Below are 12,635 nucleotides of genomic sequence, written 5' to 3'. Positions count from 1 at the left end.
AGCAATCCCAAGATGGGTGAGCCACTGGGAAGTTCTCGTGTGAGTTCTCAGAAACAAAACCATGAGGGTGTGGTAGGGGCCCAAAGCGGACAATATCGTGCTATGGTGGAGTTGAGCCCGGGATGTGGTGGGGGCTCGGGCCGGGATGTGACAATGTTAATGTTTTTATGTGCTTACTTAGTGGTTATTCATACGATACTGCCTACGGGCGAATGGTCCTACCTACGGGCGAATGATACTTATATATCGCTTCGACCAAATGTGTGTAGGTGGCTTTAGCCAGAAAATATTTATATATGGCTTCGGCCGAAAGAGTTTTATATGCGTTCAGGCGAGTAAGGATTTCTATATGCCTTCGGGCGAGAAATGATACCACTACTAAGCACACTATATGATATATGTTTTATGAAGTGGCACACTAGGGTTTTCGGAAAACCTATTACATATTATACTATTGAGTTTTCATAAATTTTGGGGGTTAGTACGTTGATGAATAATTGTTTCCATATCACTTATTTATCAACTTCGTCCACTCATGTTTTGTTTTGCGCCCTATCAGGACTTAGAATCGAGGCGTACAATCCCAACATCAAGGCACTCCTGCATTGGCATCTTCGAGTCTTCTCGATGTAAGACCCATCCCTTTATTCATTCAATTTAATATTATTCATTTTTAGTGTCTTAGATTAGTTGTATGCTCTAAACACGTTCCACAATTGCATATTCATTATAGTTAAATTTACAAGTTTTATTTATGTTAGTTATTTCTTTCTAGTTCTCATGCATTCTAATATGGCTTCATAATCTTCAGGTGTCAGCCAGCACGTGCCTACCTTGGTATTTGGAGGATATTAGGGTTAGGCATGTCATACGAGGTGGCTCAGCCACTAAAACGGTCGAGGAGCTCACGACAACCATGAAAACAAGCAAAAGAAGGTGGCTTCGACCCACCACATACATAATACCACCCCAAAACCGTATATTTGGGATGAAGCTCCATTAAACTATGGAGGTTTGTTCCCAAATAGTGGGTGAAAAGATGGGGAAGAGGAAGGCACATGATAATGTGTGAAGGAGAAAAAACGTAAATAAGAGGATTGCTGCCGACCCTAAGCCATGGCAAGGAGCCAACAGCTGGAGGAGAAAAGTTTTAGAGTTTTCTTTTGGATCGCAGGGGAGGAGAGAGGGGAGACATCCAGCCCAAAAATCAATTGGTAATTAGTGACATGTTCATAATCTTTTGATCTATTGATGCAAGGCTTTCATATTCAATCGTGGAATAATACTCTAAAGAATGAGATTGTTCCATATATACGGTATATATACCAATCTTAGTAGATGGCTCCTAGGAATAAATTCACATCCATAAATCAAATTATATACATATTAATTTACCAATTAGTTAATATGGCACATAAATGAAAGAACCTCCGATGATTAATTGGGTAGGATATAGTAGGTCGAATTATATGTAGAAATAAGAGAAAGATGGATGGTGTTTTCCAATGTCGATCGAGCATGGCCAACATTACACCTTACCTCGCAAACTTGTTATCATCCCTGTGTTTGCAATTAGGTGGGTAAGGAAAAGTCACATGACATGGCATAACAAACAAACAGGAGTACACGTACAGGTGAGCGATACCCCTTTTGCTAGGTCTAATCAGATCGAATGGAAGCCCCGATTTACGGTTAAAAGTGAGAAATTGGAATGTTTTTTTATTTTATTTTATTTTTTATTTTTTGAAAAAAATTTAGAAATGTCACGAACTGACACGTCTTGTTTTACTTTGCCCTGTAAACTTTCAATTTGGTTTCATGTTAGTGTTCTTCTCGTCGTTTATTTTGTTATTATGTGAAGGCTTGCTAATTTTCTCATACACTAAGCTTCCAATCATTTGTAGCAGCTAAAGCCAAGATAAGCCTCGCAGTTGTGTGTCTAACAACTGGTCTCCTCATAGTCCAGACCTAACTCTTGACAGGTGACACAAATTGAAAGTTTAGAAAGACTCAAAGCTAAACGAAAGGTTCGGAGGAATATATGCTGATAATATTTTTCAGTAAAGTTAAGAATGAGTGTGACTAAATCAAATGATCATTGACGGCTGAATATTTTTCATTTCGGACCAAAAATTGGGACTTGGTTATGGAAAATGTCAAATACATGCTAGCTATGACCAGGCCATCACATCAACAAATTATTGGTCACTAAATAGTGATCAAGAGCTCCCTGTATTATAAATATACTCGTTAAGGAGCTGCATATATGGCTGGACAATATGGCAGACAAAGTTATACTTCGAATTAGCTTATTAGCAAACCATCAACGAACTCAAATCCAAATTTTAATATATTGATTAAACCAGAAAAGTTGTGTACTTGTATGCTATTTTTTCTTGGGAAATTATTAAATTGGGTTATAGATTGACATCATATATGGTTCATGTGGGAAATGGGGATATATGTATTCTCTCATTCCACCAGGACCAACTACTTTTTCTATTTCGTAAACCCCTTGTTATCTAGATTTAGGGATATATATGTAACTTGCTAAGCATTCCAATTTAAATAAATAATAAAGAGTAATAAATAAATAAAATTCTTCTTCTTCAAAAAAAAAAAAAAAAAAAACATGCGGTTAATTGTTCTAGTGGATAGGACTTGCCAAGGCGGGCGTAAATTGTGGTGATCTCGAGGTTGCGTGGTTTGAAGAGCGCCCGGACTTATTAGCAAATATTTGGATGGATGGTATTTTTATTCCAAGTTTTGTAATGGTGACCACCTTTTTCTTTGAGGCCGGATTAACGTCCGACGAATTTTTTTTCCAAAAGTTCACTTCTTTTTTTATTTCTATCGTATTGTACGAATTATTTGCATCTTTAAATATAAAGAAAAGTAATGAAAAGAGCTTCAAATTTTTGTTTTTTAACAAAAAAATTATCTAATAACTTTATTTAATGATCAGTACAAAAAGAAGAAAAAACAAAAAATATAAACATGTGTGCCGTTAAGTTTCATAAACAATGTATTACCGTTAAATTTCATAAACAGTGTAGTACCGTTAAGTTTCATAAACAATGTAGTAAGTTTCATAAACAGTGTAGTAAATTTCATAAACAATGTAGTACCGTTAAGTTTCATAAATAGTGTAGTAAGTTTCATAAGCAGTATGTGTAAGGATGCGTGGGTCCCGCTTTTCAAATTTTTTTTATTTTTTTTAAATATTAAAATTATGTTTTTTTCATTAAAATTTAAGTTCTTGTCATTTTTATTAAAGTTTAAGAGTTTTTCATTAAAAATTTAAGACTTTTTCATTAAATAAAGTTATAACATTATTTTTAATTAAAATAAACTTAACTCAAACTCTTTTTATAAAAGTTCCCTCAAATATAGTGTACTCTTTATAAAAGTTCCCATAATTTATTTTATTTCTCTATTGTTTACATGTATACATTTTGTCAATATTTTAACCTAAAGGGAGGTGTGCTAGCAAAGCCGCTTAGCCAAACGTCACATTCACACCATTAATAATCGCTTTCAGAAAGTAACCTTTCCCTTCTCTCCCTCCCTATCACCTCTCATCTTTCACAGGCATGAAAAATATATTAATAATAAAAAAAAGTAATAAATAATAAATAAAGTGAATGGTTGATGGAGTCTGAGTCAAATGAGTGAATCCCATTTCCCATGTTTTCTCTTTTGCTTCATCTCCATTGCATAACTAGCCAGTGAAAAATATATAAAGTTGTAGAATAATTGCTTTGGAAATTAAAATGACTGAGAAAATGTCGTTTTTTCTTTTATAAATACACACCTCTCATCCCACCTCACCTCCATTTTCTGCATATCTCCTTGTTTAGATTTGTGGAGCTGTGAAAAAATCCCAAAAGGTAGAAAGAAAGAACTCTCTGTTTCTGTCCTTAATTATCATCATCTTATGATCTTTTTTTTGCCATGTTTCACTGAGCAAAATACTCAAACACCATCTCCTAAATCTTCTTCATTTGCTTCACTTCTTTTAGCCCCATCAATCTTTTTCACCAAGATCATCCAAAACAAATATAAAAAATTCAAACTTTAGTTCCATCAAATCTCTTCAGCTCACAATTTCTTGAAGTTGGGATTGCTAGCTTAATTAGTTACTTCATTATAGTTTAAGCTCCCTAGTTGTTGTAGTTGAATTGCACCAAGTTTTCATAATTTCATTTGTTACTGCAAGTTTCAAACTTTTTGTTGGTGATCTAGAATATAGTAATTAATTAAAGTTCTGGGGTGGTTTTTTTTTTTTTTGTTTTTTTTAATTAGGAAGGTGCTTAATTGATTGATCTCTTTGTTCTTATTGATTCAGCTTCCAACTATGGCCTATGAAAGCAAATCCTTGTCCATGGACTCTCCCCAGAGAAAATTGGGTAGGGGAAAGATCGAGATTAAGCGGATCGAAAACACGACAAATCGTCAAGTGACCTTCTGCAAGAGGCGCAATGGGTTGCTTAAGAAGGCCTATGAACTCTCTGTGCTCTGTGATGCTGAGGTTGCTCTCATAGTCTTCTCTAACCGTGGCCGCCTCTATGAGTATGCCAACAATAGGTAATATTATTGCTTCAATTTACTTGCAAAATTTTACTTCTTCGTTTAATTTTTTCATGAAAGAATTTTAGAAAATATTTCAGACCCAAATTTTGTATATTTTAAATTTACCTTTTAATATAAGTTCTTTGTTCTTGTTAAAGTTCTTTTCTTTTTCTTTCTTCTTTTGTGCAAATTTTGGTCACAAATTTAGCATTTCAAAAAATTATTGGTTTTTCAGTCCTCAAGATTTTTGCTTCTGTGAGATAGATCTTTAAGTGGATTTAATCAGGAAGAACATAATCATTGTTATGCTACTCAGTTGAGTTGAGATTGAGCTCTCTCTCTCTCTCTCTCTCTCTCTCTCTCTCTTGTTCTCTCTATCTCTCTATATAACTTATAAGATTCACTTGTCTGTCTTTCTTGTGTTTTGTTTTTTTTCCTTGTATGTGCCTTTGTTGGGCATTTTTTTTAATTTAATTTTTCTTTTCTGTTTATGATCATTTTCTTAGCTCTTGGTTTGGTGGAAACATAGATCTGGTGTAATAGATAGAAAAAAGTAGTGGTTTTGGGAATGTATGCAGGCTTCTGAGATCAGCTCCTTACCCTCCCTCCCTCCATTGCTGTTAATTTTCTGTTCCCCTTTCTCTTTTTAATCTCTCTCTCTCTCTCTCTCTACATGACTCTCTATGTCATCTATGAAGCTAAGCAGGCCTTTAACACACAAGCTGTCATGCCCCCATTAGCCAAGCCCCCCATCTCTTTGACACTTCCTTAATAGCACGTCAGTTGTAGACATCACGAACGTAAAGTACAATTTTAATATAAAAAAAGAATTAAATAAATGTATTGACAGGACCTCTCTGCAAAATAAGCACAAATTAGGGTTCCAAGACACCCAAATGTGTTTTGCTTGAAATATGAAACAAACTTCCCTGTAGATCCATATCTGGCTACAGCCACCAAAACCCAGAAGCTAAAATTCCCCAAATCTCAATTTCACCACGTGGAATTTCCCACAGAAAATTAAAAACCCTAATTTCCCAGATTAGGGTTCATAAGGAACAACATTGGGTAATCAATTTGTCCAAAGATTTGTGGTGGGTAACCCTTATCGAGTGAAGGAGACATTTTTTCCACAGCCAATCAAAACCCAAGTGTCAAAATGTCAACTTTTTCCTTAAATTTAACATTTTTTGGGAATGGGATGTGGTCTAGTTAGGGTTAAGTTCTGGGTTTTTTTTGTTTCGTTTTTTCTACTTTGTCTTTGGTTAATAGAATCTTTGGTCACGTCACACAAGATTTTTTGGTTCTTGACTTCTGACAAAAGGCGTTTGTATCATGATTCCTACACTGTCTTCTCTTCCCCTTTTCCCAGTTCTTCAACCCTAAATTTTTTACCTTGCTGGTTAATTTTTTCTACTTGGATTGGATCTCTCAAAGTAATTTCTTTCATAATTTATTTTTCCAAATTATTAGGGAGAGATAGTGTGTGTGTGTGTGTGTGTGTGAGAGAGAGAGAGAGATCATAGCTCAACTGGGTCATCAAAATTATGGCATCATAGAATGGTTATTGCATTTGCGGAAGATCTTGCATAGATATATTTATGCAAGTTTTATTGAGTGTTTGAGAGATACAGTGAAACAGAAACAACGTACGACAACTGCGAGCCAATGGGAAACGTCTGAGCGTTTGGCTTATATGTCTGCTGCCTTCTCTGCTGCTGAAAACAGACGGTTTTGATGTTCTCATCAGAGGTTCAGTCTTTCAGACAGAAAATAACAATAATTTTTTAGAGTGTTTCTATCCACAAATATCCATTTACTTTTTATACATATCTTTCAATTTTAAAAATTTATTTACATTTTATACATATTTTTTTTTATTTTTAACCGTTGAATTAAAAAAATTAAAAAGAACTAAAAAATAGAAAAATAGAGAGTGAGCGATGTTAAAAAAGGGTGTGGTGTAAAAATACACTAGGTACTCGAGGTGGGTAAAAAGGTGAACTCCGGGCAATGTCCCTTGTGTTATGAGTGGCAAGACGTACGGCCTTTAATCTAGTTGAACCAATCATATTGGGGAGCTGTGCCACCGTGGCACAGGGAACCAATCACAAGCTCGACGATTTTAAGGAATCGGTATGCATAGGAAAACGTGAGTCTTTATTTTTTAAGAAATGAATGATCTTTTGTATTTATTTGTATAATTATGATGTTGATATATGGTTTTGTATTCACATCCGTCAGTTGAGAGACTGATTGAAATAGGTCAGCAGGTCTAACTGAGAGAACTGAGTTTTCCTTTTGGTGTCAAGGAACTGAGATTTGATTTAGTAATTAGGCTCAGTTAACTGAAAGAGTTTGTTCATTTGACCGTTAGTAAATTGCCTTATAATTCAAATTTAGTCATAAAATCTCAGATTAAGTCAGTAGGATTAGCACTTAATGGTATGTGATGGCATGTGTGCCTAAGGAAATGAATAGAACTAGGCAGAAAGGCTAGAGCTTGGGGAAAGAAATTCAAATTTTAGTACAGGCCGATTCTGACTCAGAAATTCTGCTGAGGATAAGCAGGCATTTTGCAGAAATTCTGCTGTGGTTGGGAACTCCCTTTACATGTTGTGTTCTTCTGTAAATTGACATGAACATCAGCAGCTTTATATATAATTAACCCAAGCGTTTATATCAAGTTAATTAAAATGCACTAATTTTCGTGCTCATTCATTTTTCTAGAAACTATTTGTGAAGAGAGCTCCACTTATAATTGCAAGCACCAAGAGATGACAAGAGAACCCAATTAGAACTGTTGGTTAAACTGAGATTGGAACCCCTACATGTATAAAATGCTTCATTACTTTGGATCAGAGAAGCTAGTAATTAAGTTTCTTTTGTATAGTTATCCCCAAGATGTTAATTAGTTGAGAAAAATATTCAAAGGGGTAAAGGTTGAAAAAATTAAAATGTAAAGCCTTCCATTACTTCAAGCAACTTACTACTTTTTTTACAATTTATTATTATTAAGGGGAGAGGAAAGAATTTGAAACTATTATAATAATGTAGAGAGAGAATTTCGAACCTGAGATGCAAAAGTATAAGAAACCCAACACACTATATTGAACCACATGCAACGACTTACTACCTAAGGCAACAGAAAATGGTAGCATCTTATTGTTTCCTAACCTTTTGCTTTCTTTTGCCAATTCTCAAATTTGAGACCTCTTTAAACATTGGAAAAAAAAATATCATGACTAAAGAACTAGTTGGTAGTTCCACTCCACACCATGTTCTTGAAGCTTACCATCTTATCTCCCTAGATGCTTTAAGATAAAGGTTGATTAATTAAGATCTTGTTCTTTAGTTTCACAGTATTTTTAGGGTAGAAAAGGTTTAGGAACTTATTTCATACCCGTTCATGTTTGAAAGTATGATCTGATAAGCTAGACAGAGAACCAATCTTTTGCTAGGTAGCTTTCCTCAGGGTATGCCTTTCATATTAACTGTCACAATTTTTCAGACCGTATATTTCTTAACATTATTAAAGTGTGATGCATAAGCAATGCTATAGTATATATATGTAGCTTGCTTATAATTTGAGGATTTGGTACTTGCATTAATTTATATTGGTGTTTTTTGCTTTTGAGCACTGGTTCCATACATATTGGTTGGACTATGGGTTTGTTTGGTGTTTAAGTTAAATTGGATTTGATAACTCACCATGTTGAAGGTGTGTTAAATGAAGAAATGAAGAATTTTGTCCAAGTTCAAGGTAGAAGGTAGATTACTCATGAAAAAAACTTACCCCTTTCAATCTCCTCAAAATGGTAGGGTTAAAAGAGAAAATTTTCTTCGCGTCTAATCCCTCTCTTTTTTTTTCTTTTTTTTTTTTTGGGTCAAACATCTAATCCCTTCTAATCCCCTTAAAATGAAAAATTAGTTACCTCTCTTTACCTTCAACATACTTCAATTTTATGAGTTGTTCAATCCAATCTAATCTAATCTTAGTGACAAAAAAGAGAATGTCTAACATGGGGTATCAACGCATGAAGGTCTTTTCTGGTAGCTAAAAGTGTTATTAATTTATCACTTTAGTCGAATCCTCCTCATATTTCAGTGGTCCCTACATATATAGATTCATATATTAATACTATGAGTGCATACAATGCAGTGTTAAAGGAACAATTGAGAGGTACAAGAAGGCATGTGCAGATTCTTCAAATACTGGATCAGTTTCTGAAGCTAGTACTCAGGTACACTTACCCTGATTGTAGGTATTATTTGGCAGAAAAGTTCATAATTTTGGAGTTTGATTCTAAAAGTTAGATTCAGTTTTTTTTGGGATTTCATTGTCATTTTTATTTGATATCATCTAGGGGACCATGAAATATGAAGTCTTGAACTACTCAGACATTGATTTCAAGACTAGTTATGTAGGTCTTGAACAAAGCCAATCCATGACCAAGACAAGTCTTTTTTTCCTTTTTGGATGTCTTTATCAAACTTTAGGCTATATTATTTAATCAATCAATATTTCCAATATAAATCCTGGAACTTGGGTGAGCATTCAAGATCCATTTTAAATTCTCTGTTCATTCACATTGCAACCAAAGATACCGGTAAAGCGAAAGCTTTTTTACAAGAATATGCTTTGATAATTGTAGTTAATCTGTTATCTTGATTAATATAATTGCCTTAAAAGAGTGGTTTCACACTCTCATATTTGATACAAAGATATCAAGTTCTCAGGGAACTAACAGTTAATGAAATTGTGTAAGGTTTATTTTTCCTAACTTGTAATTCATGATAGGTATATGGAGCCGTAATTATAATAATTATGTGGCTGTGTGCGTGTGTGTGTGTATTACACACATATATATACACATATACGAAACTTTTCTTATATTTACACATTATGTATGTATTAACGTATAAAGCCCTAATTAAGAAGCAAACATGTGAAGGTGTACGTACCTGTGATATCTTAAAGCATGCATCCTGTTAAAGCAGTGTTTGTATGAATTTTTATCACAGTTTTAATGTTCAGATGTTTTAACCTATTGCTTTATTGATGTAAATCTCAGTACTACCAGCAAGAAGCTGCGAAATTGCGTGCGCAGATAGTGAAATTGCAGAATGACAACCGGTAATATTCTTAGAGACATTTAACCCTAGCTATACCATAAGCTTGGCAGCCTTTTCCTTGACAATATATGAATGTTGTTTCCAGGAATATGATGGGTGATGCATTGAGTAGTATTTCTGTCAAGGACCTGAAGAGCCTGGAGAATAAACTGGAGAAAGGAATTAGCAGAATCCGATCCAAAAAGGTATCTAATGAAGCTATTGATCCTTTCTTTTTTTTTCTTTTTATTTTATTTTATTATTATTATTATTATTTTAATGATTTTCGCGATCTGAACTGTCTGTTATGATCATATTTCTAGCTTTTGCATAGCCATTGACACGTTTTTCTTTTCTTTCTTTCAAATCTTGAACTCTTTTCAGAATGAGCTCTTGTTTGCCGAAATTGAGTACATGCAGAAAAGGGTACACCACTTCAACTCAGTTTGCTCATTTCACAAAATTACTTTTTCTTATGACACACACACACATGAAACCTTCATGGGAAGGGATCCCCATTTTTTTATAAAAATAGGAATTAGTTGTAGGGTCAACACCACATCGAACTTTAACGATCCGAACCATCTATTTTTCATGTTACACCTCATAGATCACCCTTGCAAAATATTAGCCAAATCCGAAATGTTTAAGATATCTAATTGAGTTCAAAGAAATTAATGAATACTTTATTATATAAGAAACAATGAAATTTTATCTTGATAATTAAATAAGCAAATGGTTTTAGATTGAATTGAATTTTTGTAAGGATGATCTATGAATCAAGACTTACAAAATAGACGGTTCGGATCGTTAAAGTTCGATATGAAGTGGGCCCCATACCTAATCCCTATTTTTTTTTTTAAATGGGGATTCCTTTGCATAAAGGGTCTATACATACATACATACATACATACATATACACACTTTATTTCTGAACATATTGTAAATGTGTTTCATCTGCATTTGGAAAGCTGTAGGCCGGCAGCAAACTGTCTTAATCAACTTAATCAGTACACGCATGGTAGAAAACATGATAATCTGCAATTCATTGTTATAAATCATCATTCTTTTAATGAATTGAAAACTAATATTTTTCAAGATTACTGGTGAAAATTTGATTTATACTTCAAAATTTTTGTTAGGTTTTTCTTTCGATTTTTAAGAGACGCCTCTCACCGTTCTTATAGCTTCTATGTTGACTAACAGTGAGTTCTTAGTCTTAGATGTTAGTAACGAGCATTAATAATAGGTGACGATTTTCACACTCCTATATATGTTATATATCTACCTTGGACTCCCCTCTCTTAGTTTTGTGCTTTGGTAATTTAGTAAACAAAGGGGAAATTAGAAAAACAAAGGGAGTACGAATGGTGAATTATCGCAACAAGTTGTACGTTCGTACTATTGAAATCATCATATAACTTATATGAGTGTTCTACTCATCAAACTGATATTTTTTGGTTTCATTATTGTCAAAATTTTCCTTGCAGGAACTGGACTTGCACAACAATAACCAGCTCCTACGAGCAAAGGCGAGTTCTCTCTCCTTCTCTTTAAAAAAATTGTGTGGTTTTATGTGCTCGTGCGCATATTGTGTTTGTGTTTATGTGAGTATGCAGTACGTATTTAGCTAGAACTCATGGGAAATTATGAATTGGATATATAGATAGCTGAGAATGAGAGGGGCCAGCAGAACATAAATGTAATGGCTGGAGGAGGAAGCTATGAGATCCTGCAGTCTCAGCCATACGACTCTCGGGACTATTTCCAAGTGAACGTGTTACAACCCAATAATCACTACAATCCCCGCCACGATCAGATTTCCCTTCAATTAGTGTAAGTTCATGAAAATCCCAAATTATCAAACACATTTTCACATACTACTATTCACATTGTTTTGATCATCGTTTATTCGTGCAGTTAATATATATGCTTGGTCTGCATTGCTTCTGCTGATTTAGTTTATTGTGGTGGGCGTGTATAATAACACCAGATGAATGACCAAGATTGCTTTGGGAATGAAGACCGTTGGTACCAAGTACGTAGGTATACGTACGTATTTTAGTATATGAAAGCGGATTTCTTGTCTGTATGTTTATATTTATGCCTGCAGCAATGTGTACTAAGATTTCTGTGAGAAATTACCCTAACAAGTTCCTCCAACTTACATGTGATTGAATCTTTCATAATGTTGGTTTGAACATATTATATATGTCTGATATATAAATATATCCAAGGCTGCATGGATTATTTATTAATATATGTTTGATTGTGTGATATTTAGTCATGATTATAGGCTGAGTTTAACCAGGTGTGATACATACATATATATATATATATATATATATATATCGGATAAGTGTCCAACCGGTCGGAGAACTTGTATGTTCTTCTTGCAGAGTCTATATTGGAGGCCTCATCAGTAGGATGGAATGAGTCCCATAATACATACTCACTCCTATCCTGGCATGGAAATGGAAAGGAGCACATAGACCTAATTGATTTACCGGACAGCAGCCCGGAATCAATGTTACTAACAGAAATTTAATGTACGAGCTAGGTATTTTAATTTATCTGAGCCGCCCATCGTTTTGGAGTTTCTTTTCCCAACATATGCACATTGGATCTTGCTATTCAACAGTGAGTCGTCTCACATACAAGTTACAAGAGGAACGTCACATATGACGGAATTATGGCATGTAAAACAAGTATTGTAACGAAAAAAATCACAGATGTAAAGAGAACAATATATCCCAAACCAAATGTATACTTGATACCAGAAGAAGTTGAACGTGTCACTAAAGAAGTATTGACATAGATGAACTTTGCATCTTTCAGATCGGCGTTGAGCAATGCGAGTTTCTGGTTAAAAGCACCACTAGCAAATGGTATATCTGATACTCCAACCAGGGCAACCTTCCTTACTCCATATTTGTGCATAGTCTTTA

The 12,635-nt window shown here is 34.3% G+C and overlaps 1 protein-coding gene across 2 annotated transcripts; it reads left to right on the top strand.

Annotated features, from left to right (window-relative positions):
• Positions 1-3,675: 3,675 nt before the first annotated feature.
• On the top strand, positions 3,676-11,947 carry LOC137727813 (floral homeotic protein AGAMOUS-like). 2 transcript variants are annotated; one of them, XM_068466644.1, is made up of 9 exons: positions 3,676-3,890; positions 4,349-4,587; positions 8,735-8,816; positions 9,648-9,709; positions 9,794-9,893; positions 10,072-10,113; positions 11,178-11,219; positions 11,354-11,523; positions 11,681-11,947. In XM_068466644.1, the coding sequence occupies exons 2-9, from the start codon at positions 4,358-4,360 to the stop codon at positions 11,682-11,684; spliced, it is 732 nt and encodes a 243-aa protein (XP_068322745.1). In that variant the 5' UTR covers positions 3,676-3,890; positions 4,349-4,357; the 3' UTR covers positions 11,685-11,947. The 2 variants fall into 2 exon arrangements, with proteins under 2 accessions (XP_068322745.1, XP_068322744.1); XM_068466643.1 differs by having other exon boundaries at positions 3,677-3,890; positions 11,608-11,947.
• Positions 11,948-12,635: the final 688 nt, after the last annotated feature.

This window comes from Pyrus communis, chromosome 3 (assembly GCF_963583255.1).
Source record: "Pyrus communis chromosome 3, drPyrComm1.1, whole genome shotgun sequence".
Classification (NCBI taxonomy): Eukaryota; Viridiplantae; Streptophyta; class Magnoliopsida; order Rosales; family Rosaceae; genus Pyrus; species Pyrus communis.
Note: the sequence above shows the minus strand (reverse complement) of the source record. Positions and strands in the feature narration are given on the sequence as shown.

What these genes read in the sequence shown, in the direction of transcription:
- LOC137727813 (XM_068466644.1), top strand. Translation starts at nt 4,358, where the DNA reads ATGGCCTATGAAAGCAAATCCTTGTCCATGGACTCTCCCCAGAGAAAA. An exon ending in TTTCTGAAGCTAGTACTCAG is followed by an intron (nt 8,817 to 9,647) that starts GTACACTTACCC and finishes TGTAAATCTCAG; the next exon opens with TACTACCAGCAAGAAGCTGC. An exon ending in ACCAGCTCCTACGAGCAAAG is followed by an intron (nt 11,220 to 11,353) that starts GCGAGTTCTCTC and finishes TTGGATATATAG; the next exon opens with ATAGCTGAGAATGAGAGGGG.